This window comes from Heterodontus francisci, chromosome 8, assembly GCF_036365525.1.
Source record: "Heterodontus francisci isolate sHetFra1 chromosome 8, sHetFra1.hap1, whole genome shotgun sequence".
NCBI lineage: Eukaryota > Metazoa > Chordata > Chondrichthyes > Heterodontiformes > Heterodontidae > Heterodontus > Heterodontus francisci.
Window position 1 is genome coordinate 113,301,156 of NC_090378.1, and position 19,427 is coordinate 113,320,582.

The window sequence follows — 19,427 nt, forward strand, 5'->3', positions numbered from 1 at the left end:
TGCAGTAACCCTCCCCCCACCCCCAGCAAGGAAACTTGACAAAGAAGAACACAGAGAGGGACAAGGAGAAAAAGGAAAAGGTGCTGCAGCAAGCAGATGCCAACACTGTGCCTTGAGCCTCCACCTCAGCAGAAAAAATCCATGGAAGAGGAGCTAGCAGAGGGACAACTGGGTGAGTGGTGAGCGGCTAAGAGGAAAACCACAAAGAAGGCCCAACAAAGGGAACAGACCACCATCCAAACTAGTGGCAAGAGGAAGCTCATGTCTGAAATGGACTACAGCGCCTGCTCCTCATTGGATGAAGAAGGGTAAGAAAGTTGACACCAGCAAAAGAAGCGGAAAACACAAAGGAGCTGGAGGAGAAGAATCCCTAGCTCTGAAACATTGGAAGCAGTGAAGGGCCCAGTGCACCCCAACCCCAAAGCGTTGAGTGCAGTGAGACACCCAACACACCTCAACTCCAGGGAGTAGTGAAGTGCCTAGCACACACCTGCTCTGGGAAGTCTGATACCCATGTTCTTCAGCACACGGCCAGCCCAGTCAGTAGTGGTGCTACCAAGCCACTCTTGATGTTGGACATTAAAGTCCCCCACCACCCCTAATTAGCCTCCCCAGTACATCATTGTCTGCAGCCTTGTTCAGGTGAAACCCGTTTGGCTTGTACAGATCCCACAGTGCTTCTTCTAAGCGGTGTTCTACATGGAAGAGTGCTGATTCATCAGCTGAGGGAGGGCGGTAGATGGTAATCAGCAGGAGGTTTCCTTTCCCATCTTAGACCGAATGCCATGAGAGGGGTCAAGAGTCAATGTTAAGGACTCGCAAGGTCACTTTCTCCAAACTACATACCACTGTGTCACCATCTCTCTTGGGTCTGTCCTGCCAGTGGGACAGGACATATCCAAGGATGGTCCAACTGGCAGGACAGACCCACCAGAACAGATCTAGCAGCTCAAAATTAGGCATCCATGAGGTGCTGTGGGCCATCAGCAGCAGCAGAATTGTATTCCTCCACAACCTGGAATCTCATGGACCAGCAGATCCCTCACACTATTATTACCATCAAGTCTGGTGACCAGCCTGGTTCAATGAGAGCATGCCAGGAGTAGCACCAGGTGTTCTTGAAAATGAGGTGGCAACCTGGTGAAGCTACAACACAGGACTACGTACCACTTTCGCTTAATGGTGGTGAACACTGGCAGCTCACTGACAAAGTGAAAAGTTGCCCAAGTATGTCCTGTCCATAAAAAGCAGGACAAATCCAATCCAGTCAATTACTGCCCAATCAGCCTACTCTCAATCATCAAAGTGATGGAAGGTGTTGTCAACAGTGTTATTAAGCGGCACTTACCAATAATCTGCTCAGCAAAGTTCAGTTTGGGTTCTGCCACAACTACCTGACTCCAGATCTCATTAGAGCCTTGGCCCAAACATGGACAAAAGAGCTGAATTCCAGAGGTGAGGTGAGGCTGACTGCCCTTGGCATCAAGGCAGCATTTCACCAAGTGTGCCATCAGGCAGCCCCGGTAAAATTGAAGTCAATAGTTGTTGGAGGTCAGTCATCCCAGCCCCAGGACATTGTGGCTGGAGTTCCCCAAGACAGTGTCCTTGGCTTAATAATCTTCAGCTGTTTATCAATGACCTTCTTTCCATCATAAGGTTAGAAGTGGAGATGTTCACTGATGATTGCACAGTTGGGGTTCAGTTCCATTTTCAATTTTTCAGGTAATGAAGCAGTCTGTGCTCACATGCAGTAAGACCTGTACAACACACAGGCTTGTGCTGATAAGTGCCAGGTAATATTTACGCCACACTAGTGCCTAGTAATGACTAATAAGAGACAGTTTAACTAACTATCTTCCCTTGAAGTTCAATGGCATTTCCATCAATTTCAAATCCCTCCATTGTCTTGTTCCTCTCTATCTCTTTCTCTTTAACTTCCTTCAGCCCTACAACCCTTCAAGAACAGTGCATTCTTCTAATTCTAAACTCTTATGCATCCTTCACTTTCTTCACTCCACCAATGGTGGCCATGCCTTCAGTCGTCTACACCTTAAGCTCTAGAATTCTATCCTGTCAACTCCCCACCTCTCTCCTTCTTTAAGACACTCCTTAAAACCTACTTCTTTGACCAAGCTTTCAATCAATCGTCCTAATGTCGTCTTCTTAGCTTGGTGTATAATTTTGTCTGATTAAGCCCCTGTGAAATGCCTTGTGACATTTTACTGCATTAAAGGCACAGCATAGATGCAAGGTGACTAACAGCTTAGAACTTATGAGTGTGAAATTTGGCTCTGTCGCCATTGATATCTTCCTGCAGTCTACAACTTTCTTCCTCACTATTAACGTTTCAGGAGTGTGATGGAATATCCGCCACTTGCCTGGATCAGTGCAATTCCAACAACACTCAAGAAGCTGGACGCTATTCAGAACAAAGCAGTTGGCTTGATTGGCATCCCATCCACCAACTTAAACAGTCACTTCCTCTACTACCAGCGCACCATCTACAAAGTGTACAGCAACTCGCCAAGGATCCTTTGACAGCACCTTCCAAACCTGCGACCTCTACCACCCAGAAGAACAAGGGCAGTAGGCACATGGGAACACCACCACCTGCACGTTTTCCTCCATGTCACACACTATCCTGGCTTGGGAATATATTGCCATTCCTTCACCGTCGCTGGGTCAAAATCCTGGAACTCCCTCCCCAACAGCACCATATGGACTGCAGTGATTCAAGGCTCACCACCACCTTCTCAAGGGTAATTAGAGATACGCAATAAATGTTGACCTTGCCAGCAACACCTTTATCCCATGAATGAATTTTTTTTAAATCAGTGCACAGCTGCTCAGGCCCCAGCTGTGCTCTCAGGCAGCCAGCAGTTTTGGCCCAGCTCAGACCAATGTGATAATCAGGTAAATGAGGAGACAGCAACAAGTTTGCATGCTGTCTGCCTCAGTGGCAATGGGCACGGATGGGTCGCAAAGTGCAACCTCCACATCCGAAAAATGACCTAATTGAATTTTTAACCTCATGAGTTCAAATATTACCATGACAAGTTGTTAAATTAACTGGTAATTGTGCACTAGCACCAGAAAATGGCCATGAAATCTGCTAGATTGTTGTAAAAACCTAACTGGTCCTCCAGGCTGTCTTACATCTGATTTCAGTTCCACAATATGCGACTCTTAATGACTGAAGCATAAGTAAAGATGGACAATAAATACTGCCTGTCATTGTTGGCACATGCCAAGAACAAAAAGGAATGCCACCAGTCTTTAGCGTAAATGCTGTTGATAATTGCTATAGTGGCATAACTGACTTCAACCATAGTCCATATCAAGTCTGCTTTTGCTCCTATTATTTCCCTGCTGACCATGTTCCTCATCATTGGTATCAGCTGACTGCATATCTAACAGAAATTAGGCAGTTTTCCTTTGATAAGTGGTGGGGGTAGGGGAAGGGTCATTATAATTAGACAGGCCAGAAAACATTTCCAGAGTGTGTGGAGTAGGTTGACTTAGTGCAATACACAAACAGGCAAAACAACAACATAATTTTAAAAAGGCAGAAAGAAAATTACAAGGATGTTGAGAAAATTTCTTCAAACAAATGAGGAAGAATATCAAGAATCTCCCAGCAGTTGTATGCTACCTTGCTGTCGAGACCATAGTGGTTAAATTGGATCACCCTCAAAAACAAAGTTAGCCAATGCCCTTTCATAGCGCTGTAGGCAGCATGTTAAGTTTGCTGAAGATTTAAATGATTGCTGTGTGCAGTCAACGCTACCCACACTGTTCCTTGGCTGCATGTATCAGTAAGGAGCTTGATATTGCAAGTAGCCAGAGCTACTTAAAGGCAACCTGCACCTCTTAAAGTGGCTGCAAGAAGTGGTGGGAGTCCTTTCTGAAATGAATCTGTACTCTATAACTATGAAGAATGGCTGAACCTGTGAGATAGTGCGCACCAAGATCCTCTGATGTTGCACTGGATGTATTGGTGGAGAATGTGGAGAGGAGAAGAGATATCCTCTATCTGCAGGGATTAGGGAAGCCCTCATGAGATGCCTGTGGAAAGGAACAGCTGACAAGGTTAACGTCAAGAGCATATTTCCATAAATATGGATCCAAGGTATAAAGAAGCTTAATGAATAGACAAGAGAGATAGGAGCATTCTCCAAATAGCATATCCTAGTATCACAGACCCCTTCAACTCCTCAACTCACAACACCCCAGTCCCCTACTTACATACAATCTCTATTAATGAGTTGTCAAATTCAGATGCTTTACCTCATCCTCACACACTCAGCACTTTTGTAAGCCTCACACCTACAACTCACAGCTTACAGACTGTCAGCTATTCTCAAGCTTTGCACAGAGCTTGCAGCCCATTCTGGTTCACTAATGTTGTTCAGGGAAATAAATTTGTTGTACTTACCTAGAATGGCCTACATGTGACTCCAGACCCACAGCAATGTGGTTGACACTTAATTGCCATCTGAAATGGCCTAGCAAGCCACTCAGTTGTATCTAACCGCTACAAAGTCAATAAAAAGGAATGAAACCGGACAGACCACCCGGCATCGACCTAGGCACCGGAAACGACAACGGAAAACCCAGCCCTGTCGACCCTGCAAAGTCCTCCTTACTAACATCTGGGGGCTTGTGCCAAAGTTGGGAGAGCTGTCTCACAGACTAGTCAAGCAACAGCCTGACATAGTCATACTCACGGAATCATACCTTACAATGTCCCAGACACTGCCATCACTATCCCCGGGTATGTCCTGTCCCACCGGCAGGACAGACCCACCAGAGGTGGTGGCACAGTGGCATACAGTAGGGAGGGAGTTGCCCTGGGAGTCCTCAATATCGACTCTGGACCCCATGAAGTCTCATGGCATCAGATCAAACATGGACAAGGAAACCTCCTGCTGATTACCACCTACTGCCCACCCTCAGCTGATGAGTCAGTACTCCTCCATGTTGAACAGCACTTGGAGGAAGCACTGAGGGTGGCGAGGGCACAAAATGTACTTTGGGTGGGGGAATTCCATGTCCATCACCAACAGTGGCTTGGTAGCACCACTACTGACCGAGCGGGCCGAGTCTTAAAGGTCGTATCTGCTAGACTGGGTATGCAGCAGGTGGTGAGGGAACCAACAAGAGGGGAAAACATACTTGACCTCGTCCTCATCAATCTGCCTGCCGCAGATGCATCTGTCCAGGACAGTATTGGTAGGAGTGACCACCACACAGTCCTTGTGGAGATGAAGTCCCGCCTTTACATTGAGGATACCCTCCATCGTGTTGTGTGGCACTACCACTGTGCTAACTGAGATAGATTTCGAACAGATCTAGCAATGCAAAACTGGGCATCCATGAGGCGCTGTGGGCCATCAGCAGCAGCAGCAGAATTGTACTCAACCACAATATGTAACCTCATGGCCCGGCATATCCCCCACTCTACCATTACCATCAAGCCAGGAGACCAACCCTGGTTCAATGAAGAGTGCAGGAGGGCATGCCAGGAGCAGCACCAGGCATACCTCAAAATGAGGTGTCAACCTGGTGAAGCTACAACACAGGACTATCTGCATGCCAAACTGCGTAAGCAGCATGTGATAAACAGAGCTAAGCGATCCCATAACCAAACGATCAGATCTCAGCTCTGCAGTCCTGCCACATCCAGCCGTGAATGGTGGTGGACAATTAAACAACTAACTGGAGGAAGTGGCTCCACAAATGTCCCCATCCTCAATGATGGGGGAGCCCAGCACATCAGTGCGAAAGATAACGCTGAAGCATTTGCAACAATCTTCAGCCAGAAGTGCTGAGTTGATGATCCCTCTCCTCCTGAAGTCCCCAGCATCACAGATGCCAGACTTCAGCCAATTCGATTCACTCCGCGTGATATCAAGAAACGACTGAAGACACTGGATACTGCAAAAGCTATGCGCCATGACAATATTCCAGCAATAGTACTGAAGACCTGTGCTCCAGAACTTGCTGCACCACTAGCCAAGCTGTTCCAGTACAGCTACAACACTGGCATCTACCCTGCAATGTGGAAAATTGCCCAGGTATGTCCTATACACAAAAAGCAGGACAAGTCCAACCCGGCCAATTACCGTCCCATCAGCCTACTGTCAATTATCAGTAAAGTGATGGAAGTTGTCATCAACAGTGCCATCAAGCGGCACTTGCTTAGCAATAACCTGCTCAGTGACGCTCAGTTTGGGTTCCGCTAGGACCATTCAAACTGCTGCCATTATGGGTCTGGGAGCCACTGTTGAAAGGCTCTTCCAGATGGCTTCCACATGGGTATGAGAGTACAGTGGTTTTTGTTACAGAACTAGTAATCCAGAGGCCTGAACTAAAGATCCAGAGGCATGAGTTCAAATTTCACCACACCAGCTGGGGAATTTAAATGCAGTTAATTCAATAGGAATAAAAGAGCTAGTAATGGTGACCATGAAACTACTGGATTGTTGTAAAAAAAAATCCATCTGGTTCATTATTGGCCTTTGGGGAGGGAAACCTGCCATCCTGTCCAGATGCGGCCTTTATGTGACTCCCGACCCACAACGAAGTGTTTGACTCTTAACTGCCCTCTGAAATGACCTAGCAAACCACTTAGTTGTATCAAACTGCTAAAAAAAAGTCTAGTATTTTTTTTTATTCATTCATGGGATGTGGGCGTCGCTAGCTAGGCCAGCATTTATTGCCCATCCCTAATTGCCCTTGAGAAGGTGCTGGTGAACTGTCTTCGTGAACCTCTGCAGTCCATTTGGGGTAGGTACACCGACAGTGCTGTTAGGAAGGGGGTTCCAGGATTTTGACCCAGCGACAGTGAAGGAACTGCAATATAATTCCAAGTCAGGATAGTGTGTGACTTGGAGGGGAACTTGCAGGTGGTGGTGTTCCCATGCATTTGCTGCCCTTGTCGTTCTAGTTGGCAGAGGTCGCGGGTTTGGAAGGTGCTGTCTAAGGAGCCTTGGTGTGTTGCTGCAGTGCATCTTGTAGATGGTACACACTGCTGCCACTGAGCGTCAGTGATGGGAGGGAGTGAATGTTTGTAAATGGGGGCTAATCAAGCGGGCTGCTTTGTCCTGGATGGTGTCAAGCTTCTTGAGTGTTGTTGGAGCTGCACCCATCCAGGCAAGTGGAGAGTATTCCATCACACTCCTGACTTGTGCCTTGTAGATGGAGGACAGGCTTTGGAGAGTCAGGAGGTGAGTTACTCGCCACAGGATTCATAGCCTCTGACCTGCTCTTGTAGCCATGATATTTATATGGTTACTCCAGTTCAGTTTCTGGTCAATGGTAACCCCGAGGATGTTAATAATGGGGGATTCAATGATAGTAATGCCATTGAATGTCAAGAGCAGATGGTCAGATTCCCTCTTGTTGGAGATAGTCATTGCCTGGCACTTGTGTGATGTTAATGTTACTTGCCACTTATCAGCCCAAGCCTGAATATTGTCCAGGTCTTTCTGCATTTCTACACTGACTGCTTCGGTATCTGAGAATGGTGCTGAACATTGTGCAATCTTAGTGAACATCCCCACTTCTAACCTTATGATTGAAGGAAAGTCATGGATAAAGCAGCTGAAGATGGTTGGGCCTACAACACTACCCTGAGGAACACCTGCAGTGATGTCCTGGAGCTCAGATGATTGATCTCCAATAACTACAACCATCTTCCTTTGTGTTATGTATGACGCTAACCAGTGGAGAGTTTTTCCTGATGCCCATTGACTCCAGTTTTGCTAGGGCTCCTTGATGCGATACTCGGTCAAATGCTGCCTTGATGTCAAGGGCAATCACTCTCACCTCACCTCACGAGTTCAGCTCTTTTATCCATGTTTGAAACGAGCCTGTAACGAGGTCAGGAGCTGAGTGACCCTGGTGGAACCTAAACAGCGTCACTGAGCAGGTTATGGCTAAGCAAGTGCCGCTTGATAGCACTCTCGACAACACCTTCCATCACTTCACTGATGATCGAGAGCAGACTGATGGGGCAGTATTGGCTGGGTTGGATTTGTCCTGCTTTTGTGTACAGGACATACCTGGGCAATTTTCCACATTGCTAGGTAAAGGCCATTGTTGTAGCTGTACTGGAACAGCTTGGCTAGGGGTACGGCAAGTTCTGGAGCTCAGGTCTACAATACTTTGCTGGAATGTTGTCAGGACCCATAGCCTTTGCAGTATCCAGTGCTTTCACTCGTTTCTTGATACCATGTGGAGTGAATCGAATTGGATGAAGACTGGCATCTTCTGGGGAGTTCCGGAAGAGGCCGAGATGGATCATCCACTCGGCACTTCTGACTGAAGACTGTTGCAAATGCTTCAGCCTTATCTTTTTCACTGATGTGCTGGGCTCCCCCATCATTGAGGATGGGGATATTTGTGGAGCCACCTTCTCCAGTTAGTTAATTTTCCACCACCATTCACAACTGGATGTGGCAGGACTGCAGAGCTTAGAACTGATCCGTTGGTTGTGGGATTGCTGTTGTCTATCACATACTGTTTACGCTGTTTAGGGCATGCAAGTAGTCATTTTGAGGTATGCCTGGTGCTGCTCCTGGCAAGTCCTCCTGCACTCTTCATTAGAGTCATAGAGTTATACAGCACAGAAACAGGCCTTTCGACCCATCGTGTCTGTGCTGGCCATCAAGCACCTAACTATTCTAATTCCATCTTCCAGCACTTGGCCCGTAGCCTTGTATGCTATGGCATTTCAAGTGCTTATCTAAATATTTCTTAAATGTTGTGAGGAAGTGGAATCCTTTTTTGTTGATGAAGATTGCAGAGTTGATATTGGAAGCACGAAAGGCAATGTGTGTGCAGTCAGTAGCACCTTGCACCATGGGGAAGTTTGCAATGCCTATGAAACCTTGTGATCTTTTCTCCTGCTTATTTCTGGCAAGTGAGAATGAGATACAAGTGTTCTTCATGGTATTGAGAGCCTCAGTGACCCACCCCACCACCCCACTGCAAACTGAGATGTTACTTTTATCTCCAATTGCAGCCTGAAATGAGCCAGTGACATAAAAATTTAATGCAACTCTGATCTTGGCAGCGACATCGATCTTTCCTTCCCATTATTGTCTGTCTAACTTCTGCTCTAATGATCTGACCAAAATATTGTATCTTTCTCTCTTTGATGTTATGCACTAATTTCCTCTTTTCACCAGCCATTTCCAGCACTTCCTCATTTGTCTTTCTGTCTGTGTAGGCTATGCAGAACATCCTCCTATGTCCCCATCTCAAATCTTATCAATAGTCTGTTTGTTTGTTGTCCATGTCTTTAAGGCATAACAGATGACAAAATGTAGCACCTCAGCATTCTTTTCCTCAGATTCAGGTTCAGTTTCTTTGATGTTAACACGTCCTTCATTCTGGCAAAGCTGGTCTTGGCTATCTCAATTCTCCTTTGGCTCTCACAATCAAATCTCCCATCGTCTGTGATAATCTGCCCAAGGTATGCCTTAAAATAAGCTTCAAACCTTAAGTAGACACATATCAACTAAAAAATGACACTGCTTGGCCTAATTTAACTGCCCAAAAACAGGACATCAACCCATGTAGCTCTTTTAAGAGGGTGCTATCCCTTAAAATGGTACTCAAAAAGCCACCATCAACTCTGAAACAGAACACTATTACATCAATAGTAAGAAAACAGCACAGAACCATAGAACAATTACATCACAGAAGGAGGCCATTCAGCCCATCGTGTCTATGCTGGGTGAAAAAAACAGCCGCCCAAGCTAATCCTACCTTCCAGCACCTGGTCCATAGCCTTGCAGGTTACAACACTTCAGGTATAATGTCCAGGTACATTTGAAAAGAATTGAGGGTTTCTGCCTCCACCACCACTCCTGGCAGCGGATTCCAGACACCCACCATCCTCTGGGTGAAAATGTTTTTCCTCATGACCCCTCTAATCCTTCTACCAATCACCTTAACCCTGTGTCCCCTTGTAACTGACCTCCCTGCAAGGGGAAACAGGTCCTTCCTATCCACTTTATCTAGGCCCCTCATAATTTTGTACCCCTCGGCCTCCTCAGTTCCAGGGAAACAATCCTAGCCTATCCAATCTTTCCTCATAGCTGCGACTTTCAAGCCCTAGCAACATTCTTGTAAATCTCCTCTGTAATCTCTCCAGAGCAATTATATCCTTCCTGTAATGTGGTGACCAGAACTGTATGCAATACTCCAGCTGTGGCCGAACCAGCATTTTATACAGTTCCAGCATTACATTCCTGCTTTTATATTCTGTACCTCGGCCAATAAAGGAAAACATTCCATGTGCCTTCTTCACCACTCTATCTATCTGTCCTGCCACCTTCAGGGACCTGTGGACATGTACTCCAAGGTCTCTCACTTCTTCTACCCCTCTCAATATCCTCCTGTCTATTGTGTATTCCCTTGCTTTATTTGCCCTCCCCAAATGCATTACCTCACACTTATCGGGATTGAATTCCATTTGCCACTTTCTCACCCACTCAACCAAACCACTGATATTGTTCTGAAGTCTACAGCTATTCTCTTCACAAGTAACGACATGGCCAATTTTTGTGTCATCAGCAAATTTCCCAATCATGGCTCCCACGTTTAAGTCCAAATAATTAATATGTACTACAAACAGCAAGGGACCCAACACTGAGCTCTGTGGAATGCCACTGGAAACAGCTTTCCATTTGCAAAAACATCTGTCGACTACTACCCTTTGTTTCCTGTCCCTGAGCCAATTCTGGATCCAACCTGCCACATTTCCCTGTATCCCATGGGCTTTCATTTTTCTGACCAATCTGCCATCGTGACTTTGTGAAATGCCTTACTAAAATCCATATAGACCACATCCACTGCACTACCCTCATCAATCCTCCCTGTCACTTCCTCAAAAAACTCAATCAAGTTAGTAAGACATGACCTTCCCCGAACAAATCCATGCTAACCTTGATTAATCCGTGCCTTTCTAAGTGGCAGTTTATCCCATCCCTCAGAATTGATTCTAACAATTTACCCACCACTGAGGTCAGACTGACTGGCCTATAATTATTTGGCCTAACCCTTGCACCTTTTTTAAACAATGTATAAAGTTCGCAGACCTCCAATCATCTGGTACCTCGCCTGCAGCTAATGAGGATTTAAAGATGATCCTCAGCGCACCCGTCATTTCCTCCCTGGCTTCCTTTAATAACCTGGGATGCAATCCAACCAGTCCTGGCAGTTTATCCACTTTCAAGAATGTCAGACCCTCTAGTATTTCCTCTCTCATTATGCTTATCGTATCTAATATTTCACACTCCTCCTCTTAACTACAATATCTGCATCAACCCTCTCCTTTGTGAAGATAGAGACAAAAAAACTCATTAAGAATCCTGCCCACATCTTCTGCATCCACGCACAAGTTCCCTTGTACATCTCTGATAGGCCCAACCCTTTCCTTAGTTATCCTCTTGCTCTTAATGTACTGATAAAACATTTTTGGGTTTTCCTTGATTTTACCTGCCAATAATTTTTCACATCCTCTCTTTGCTTTTCTAATTTCCTTTTTTATTTAACCCCTGCACTTTCTATACTCCTCCAGGCTTTCTAAAGTATTAAAATATTTGTCAGCATAATTTTATAAAGCATTTGATACATTTCCCTAGCAAACATTAAGTCTAGTTTTTAGTTACTATATATATGAAACATAATCTACTTTTATTAAAATATCTGAATCAGCCAGGCAGTGAACACATTTCCTTTCACCCACTTCAATTATTTTACAGCACTGTTTACCTGCAGCTGATAGTCAGCTAGTGTTTAGCCCTTCTGTCTGTAGATGGAGCTATTGCTAGTGGCCTAGTATTTGTCAACAGGATTTTCATAAAGGATGTTCATGTGGCGGATAAATGCTAAGTCAGAATACCAAAATCCATTAGTATCCGTAACTTGAAAGTGTATGCAAATTAACAGGAATGGTGATTTAAACAGCTACAAATGCACATAACTATAAGTTCCACTTGTGAATGTTACCCTGTTACAAAGTGCAAGTCTTTGTGAATAGCAAGTGGAAACAGGATCAGGTTTAACTGCCACTTTGTGCAAGACTGACTGAGCCATTTATTATCAAAAAATACTATTAGCAGGTATTTCCTAGGAACATAGGAACAAGAGGAAGCCACTCAGCCCCTCAAATCCGTTGTCGCTATTCAATTAGATCATGATTGTTTGGTATCTTAAATCCATCCACCTCTTAGTTTCACACTTCCCTAACATAAATCTTATCAATCTCAGTTTTGAAATTTTCAATTGACCCCCCAGCCTCAACAGCTTTTTGAGAGTTCCAGAGTCCCGCTACCCTTCGTGTGAAGAAGTGCTTCCTGACTTCACCCCTGAATGGTCGAGCTCCAATTTTAAGATTATGTCTCCTTGTTCTGGACTCCCCCATCACAGGAAATACTTTCTCTCTATGAACAACAGATGCCCCTCTACATTGCTTTCATTGATCTCACCAAAGCCTTTGACCTCGTCAGCAGACGTGGTCTCTTCAGACTACTAGAAAAGATCGGATGTCCACCAAAGCTACTAAGTATCATCACCTCATTCCATGACAATATGAAAGGCACAATTCAACATGGTGGCTCCTCATCAGAGCCCTTTCCTATCCTGAGTGGCGTGAAACAGGGCTGTGTTCTCGCACCTACACTGTTTGGGATCTTCTTCTCCCTGCTGCTCTCACACGCGTTCAAGTCTTCAGAAGAAGGAATTTTCCTCCACACAAGATCAGGTGGCAGGTTGCTTAACCTTGCCCGCCTAACAGCGAAGACCAAAGTACGGAAAGCCCTCATCAGGGAACTCCTCTTTGCTGATGATGCTGCATTAACATCTCACACTGAAGAATGTCTGCAGAGTCTCATCGACAGGTTTGCGGCTGCCTGCAACGAATTTGGCCTAACCATCAGCCTCAAGAAAACAAACATCATGGGACAGGACGTCAGAAATGCTCCATCCATCAATATCGGCGACCATGCTCTGGAAGTGGTTCAAGAGTTCATCTACCTAGGCTCAACTATTACCAGTAACCTGTCTCTCGATGCAGAAATCAACAAGCGCATGGGAAAGGCTTCCACTGCTATGTCCAGACTGGCCATGAGAGTGTGGGAAAATGGCTCACTGACATGGAACACAAAAGTCCGAGTGTATCAAGCCTGTGTCCTCAGTACCTTGCTCTATGGCAGTGAGGCCTGGACAACGTATGTCAGCCAAGAGCGACGTCTCAATTCATTCCATCTTCACTACCTCCGGTGAATCCTTGGCATCAGATGGCAGGACCGTATCTCCAACACAGAAGTCCTCGACACTTCCCTTCCCTTCCTCGACTTCTCTGTCTCCATCTCTGGGGATAGGTTGTCTACCAATATCCATTATAAGCCCACTGACTCCCACAGCTACCTCGACTACACTTCTTCACACCCTACCTCCTGTAAGGACTCCATTCCATTCTCCCAGTTTCTCCGTCTCCGACACATCTGCTCTGATGATGCTACCTTCCATGACGGTGCTTCGGATATGACCTCCTTTTTCCTCAACCGAGGATTTCCCCCCACTGTGGTTGACAGGGCCCTCAACCGTGTCCGACCCATTCCCCGCACCTCTACCCTCACCCCTTCCCCTCCCTCCCAGAACCGTGACAGGGTTCCCCTTGTCCTCACTTTTCATCCCACCAGCCTCCATATCCAAAGGATCATCCTCCGCCATTTTCGCCACCTCCAGCGTGATGCCACTACCAGTCGCATCTTCCCCTCCCTTCCCCTGTCAGCATTCCGAAGGGATCGTTCCCTCCGCGACACCCTGGTCCACTCCTCCATTACCCCCACCACCTCGTCCCCGTCCCAGGGCACCTTCCCCTGCAATCGCAGGAAGTGTAATACCTGCCTATTTACCTCCTCTCTCCTCACTATCCCAGGCCCCAAACACTCCTTTCAGGTGAAGCAGCGATTTACTTGTACTTCTTTCAATGTAGTATACTGTATTCGCTGCTCACAATGTGGTCTCCTCTACATTGGGGAGACCAAGCGCAGACTGGGTGACCGCTTTGCGGAACATCTCCGCTCAGTCCGCAAGCAGGACCCTGAGCTTCCGGTTGCTTGCCATTTCAACACTCCCCCCTGCTCTCATGCTCACATCTCTGTCCTGGGATTGCTGCAGTGTTTCAGTGAACATCAACGCAAGCTCGAGGAACAGCATCTCATCTACCGATTAGACACACTACAGCCTGACGGACTGAACATTGAGTTCAATAATTTCAGAGCATGACAGCCCCCCATTTTACTTTCATTTTTAGTTAGTTTTTCTTCCTTTTTTTTTACATTCCTTTTTACATTTTTTACAATCTTTTTTTGCATTTATTTCATTTCATCTTAGTTTGTTCAGTTTGCTTACCCACTGTTTTTTTCAGGTTATTTTTCTTCAGGTTTGCACTTGCTGCTGTTCAATATTCAGTGCATTCACACCTAATCTGTACTAATGCTTTGTCTTTCAACACACCATTATATTGTTTGCCTTTGCTCCGTGACCTTTTGGTCAGCTATGTGGCCTGGTCCAATCTGCACCTTCTCCTTTGTTATCTCTTGCCCCACCCCCACCTCACTTGTTTATAATCTGTGACTTTTCTAATATTTGTCAGTTCCGAAGGGTCACTGACCCGAAACGTTAACTCTGCTTCTCTTTCCACAGATGCTGCCAGAACTGCTGAGTGATTCCAGCATTTCTTGCTTTTGTTACAGAAGTCTTCGAGGCGGCCAACATCCCCAGCTTATACACACCACTGAACCAGCGGCGCTTGAGATGGCTTGGCCATGTGAGCCGCATGGAAGATGGCAGGATCCCCAAGGACACAATGTACAGCGAGCTCGTCACTGGTATCAGACCCACCGGCCGCCTGCAAACGCGACATGAAGTCCTACGACATTGATGGCAAGTCATGGGAGTCAGTTGCCAGCGATCGCTGGCGCCATAAAGGCGGGGCTAAAGCGTGGCGAGTCGAAGAGACTTAGCAGTCAGCAGGAAAAAAGAAGCGCAAGGGGAGAGCCAACTGTGTAACAGCCCCGACAACCAATTTTTATCTGCAGCACCTGTGGAAGAGTCTGTCACTCTAGAATTGGCCTTTATAGCCACTCCAGGTGCTGCTTCACAAACCACTGACCACCTCCAGGCGCTAACCCATTGTCTCTCGAGACAAGGAGGCCAAAGAAGAAGAAGAAGAATTTATCCCCTCGGGCTAACTGTGCTTTGCTGCAATTGCGCGTTCATATCTCGGCTCAACGGCGCGCCGTTCCGCAGCTCGAGACCGAGCCTGGCGGAGGAGGGGCGGGGCGGGGCGGGGCGGAGTGAGGGGGCGGGGCGAAGCTGGCAGGTGTCATGCACCGCTGCACGCTCCGGCGTGCCGTGGTTCGATTCTCTCTCGCGCGCACGCTCACTCGCCGGGGGCGGTGACGCACGCGCTCTGCGGCGTGTGTGCTCGATGGCCGTGTGTTTGCGTGTCGCGCGCGCTGGCGCGCTCCCTGTTGTGTGTATTGTCAGTAAGATGGCGGATGATCGGTAGTGAGTGCCGGTCCCTTGTCCGTCTGCGGGAAGCAGCTGCGGCAGTAACAGCGACAACTGGCATAGCGAACCGCAGTCCCGAGTCTCCATCAGTAATGGTGGTTAGTTAGCGGATGCCCCCCCGAACTCACTGCTGGGATTTTTAATTTTTTTATATAAAAAAAAATCCATCTTTCGAAAACAGCAATCATGAAATTCGCCGAGCATTTATCAGCTCACATCACGCCGGAATGGCGCAAACAGTACATCCAGTATGAGGTGAGCATCAGGCGGAATAGACAGGGAGGCAGATGGGTTAATGGCACAATGGACAGCTCGCGTCTGAGGGGATGGATGGAGGGAGAGAGGATAATGGGAGGGTGATGGACGGGGAGGGGGGCATGGGGAGAGAGGATGGAGGGAGGGGGATGAAGCGAGAGGGGTATGAGGGGAGAGAGGATGGAGGGAGAGGGGCATGGGGAGAGAGAGGATGGAGGGAGGGGTATGAAGGGAGAGGGGTATGAGGGGAGAGAGGATGGAGGGAGAGGGGCATGGGGAGAGAGAGGATGGAGGGAGAGAGGATGGATGGAGAGGATGGAGGGAGAGGGGCATGGGGAGAGAGCCTGGAGGGAGGGGGACGAAGGGAGGGAGAGGGGCTTGAGGGGAGAGAGAGGATGAAGGGAGAGGGCATGGGGGGAGAGAGGATGGAGGGAGTGGGATGAAGGGAGAGAGACATGAGAGAGAGGGTGGAGAGAGGGGTGAGAGAGAATGGAGAGACTGGGGCCAGGGGGTGAAGATGGGTTGAGGGTACTGAGGATGAGGCTTGGGGAAGGAAGGGTTCTAAGGGAGGTGTGGAGTGATGGGAAAGGGGTTACAGAGAGGGGGTGAAGGTGAGGGGGATGGTAGGAGATGCAGAGTGATGGGGACAAGGAGTGAACAGGTGAGTGGGACCAGGAAAGGGCAAGTGAGGGTGAAGGATGGGAGGGAAGGAGGTTGATGGTCTGAGGAGGGGGAGTGGATAAAGAGTTGGCAATGGAAATTGGGATGGTGTTCCATGTACAGTAATACGAATGATCTTTTAGGAATATGCTAAGAACTGCAGATAGTACAATATTCAGTGATGAAGTGTTGGGTATGGAAGGGGATTTTATATAATTATGAGATAAATTGGTCTTAGAGGGATGAAAGGGTCCAGTGTTGATGTGAAAAATAAACACAATTTGTAGTGCATTCCAAGACATTAAGGTTTGAGATTATATAACATGTTGAATAGTTTATTTAGCCCTTTAATGTGTGGCTGCTTTAGGATTTACTTCTGAATAGATTCTACAATGCAAGCCATTAATGGGTTTTTTTGCATCTTTGTGCTACTGCTGGGGAGTGGGGCGTACTGTCAGACAGAGACGAATAGCCAGCTTCTGTGATTAAACATCATTATTTGGACAGTATATCTTAGTATGTTTTATTGATTGGTAGATGGAGATATAGTTTTTACATAGATTCAAAATTAAAATAACTATTATACCCAAGTGTGTGTCTGCAAAGACTGGGGAGAATAATTAACATTGAATATAAAAGTCTCAGTATTGTAAATGCTGGGATATCACTACCGCACAGCATCATCAGTGTTGTGTCTCTGGAATTTTCAGTATTTAGGTAAATTACCTGAAAGAAAGTGAAAAAGAGACTTGATCTACAAAGAAATGAGAGAGAAAGGGAAAACTGTTTTGGTTTATTGTTTGTTGTGTTAGTCGAATGAAGTGATAGAGTTGCTATGGTTGGTCTCGGCACCACTAGCGAGAACTAATCAGTCATGGTCCTACTTGTGATAGAGGTGCTATGACCCCTGCCTGGATGTGTGCATTTACTCTCTCAGTTGGACAGAATCATACAGAATGGAAGGAGGCATTTGGTCCATCATGCCTGTGCCAGCTCTTTGAAAGAGCTATCCATTTTGTCCCACACCCTGCTCCTTCCCTGTAGCTCTGTAAATCTTTTCCTTTTCACGTATATATCCAGTGCTCATTTGAAGGTTATCCATTTCAGGCAGTGCAGTCCACATCATTATAACTCACACAAAACAATTTTTTTCATACAGCTTGTCAATAATTACTGTCTCAGCTCAAACTATGTTGCTCGTACCCAGGAACCGTACAACCTGTGAGACAGTAGGAGAAGAGGACAAAACAGATTCCTTGCAGATTGTCATGATTTTTAAAACTGGGATAGGATATGCATGCCATTCTTCAACCACACACAAACCAACAATCATCGGTGCATTGGATTTAATTACAGAACTAACACTTATGAGTTAATAAGGTTTGCCAGTCTCAACCATGTAGTTATTTATGATTCAGCAAAGTATTTTGCTATCATTCTAATGCTTGGCGTGTTTTAGTTTTGTCAATGTACAGGGAGAGATTCTACCTCACCAAAATAAATTCTGTAAAAATGGTCTGGTTCCATTGTATTGATGAGTATAATGTCAAATACAGTTCAGCAAACAGTGAACAATCATATTAGAATGAAGCCGACGACATGCTTGTAGTTCTGCCCTGTGTATTTGAGAATATGCATAATGAAAGCTGAATTCTCATTGTGGTCGCTGCAACACCATTTCCTGACTTCAGGCAAAACTCAACCAGCAGAGAAGAGTTTGAAACATAAGCATCCAGCTTGTGTTTGTTACCATGGCAGCTCTGCTTTGATATTGGCGTGATTTTTACAAAATATTGTTGCAGCTTTCGGTGAGGTGGAATGTTTACAAAAACTGAAACGTGCCAAGCATTAGAATAATGATGGTGTGATACTTTGCTGAATTATAAATGAGACTGGCATACCTAATTAAGTCATAAGTGCTAGTTCTATAATTAAATCCAATGCACTGACAATTGCTGGTTTGGTGGTTGTTGATTACGTGACTAATAATGATATGCATATCCTATCCCAGTTTTTAAAATCATAACCTAGAAAAGGGACCTTGTTTTGTAGGCTGTATGTTGAGAGATTTCTCTTGACGTCATCCATTGCAGCATAGCTGCTCAGGTGGTTGCAAAGTCTGGACTGTGGAAGAATATACTCTTATTTGGCCTGCCACATTCTGTCTTCTGTAAACTTGAGGTCATCCAAACACTGCTGCCCATGTTCTTACTTGCACTAAGGCCTGTTCACCCTTTACCTCTGTGCTCGCTGACCTATGTTAACTCCCAGTTAAGCAACATCTCAATTTTAAAATTCTCATCCTTGTTTTCAGATCCCTCCATGGTCTTGCTCCTCTCTATCTCTGTAATCTCCTCCAGACTGACAATTTTTAAAAATTCATTAATGGGATGTAGGCGTTGCTGGCCAGGCCAGCATTTATTGCCCATCCCTAATTGCCCTTGAGAAGGTGGTGGTGAGCTGCCTTCTTGAATCACTGCAGTCCATGTGGGGTAGGTACACCCACAGTGCTGTTAGGATGGGAGTTCCAGGATTTTGACCCAGCGTCAGTGAAGGAACGGCGATATAGTTCCAAGTCATGATGGTGTGTGACTTGGAGGGGAACTTGCAGGTAGTGGTGTTCCCATGTATTTGAAGCCCTTGTCCTTCCAGTTGGTAGAGGCCGTCGGTTTGGAAGGTACTTACTGTCTAAGGAGCCTTGGTACGTTGCTGCAGTGCATCTTGTAGATGGTACACACTGCTGCCACTGTGCGTCGTTGGTGGAGGGTGTGAATGTTTGTAGATGGGGTGCCAATCAAGTGGGCTGCTTTGTCCTGGATGGTGTCGAGCTTCTTGAGTGTTGTTGGAGCTGCACCCATCCAGGGAAGTGGAGAGTGTTCCATCACACTCCTGACTTGTGCCTTGTAGATGGTGGA

At 46.3% G+C, this 19,427-nt stretch overlaps 1 protein-coding gene across 2 annotated transcripts in view; it reads left to right on the forward strand.

Moving 5' to 3' along the window:
- The first annotated feature begins 15,568 nt into the window (after positions 1-15,568).
- The window catches only part of LOC137373082 (solute carrier family 53 member 1-like), a 454,369-nt gene continuing 450,510 nt past the window's right edge, over positions 15,569-19,427 (forward strand). For both annotated transcript variants that reach the window (XR_010975579.1, XM_068037939.1), the window contains exon 1: positions 15,569-15,852. Coding sequence is in view for 1 of the 2 variants with exons in the window: in XM_068037939.1 (XP_067894040.1) it covers positions 15,784-15,852 (69 nt within the window). In the remaining variant the exon portion in view is untranslated. The remainder of the gene's footprint in view (positions 15,853-19,427) is intronic.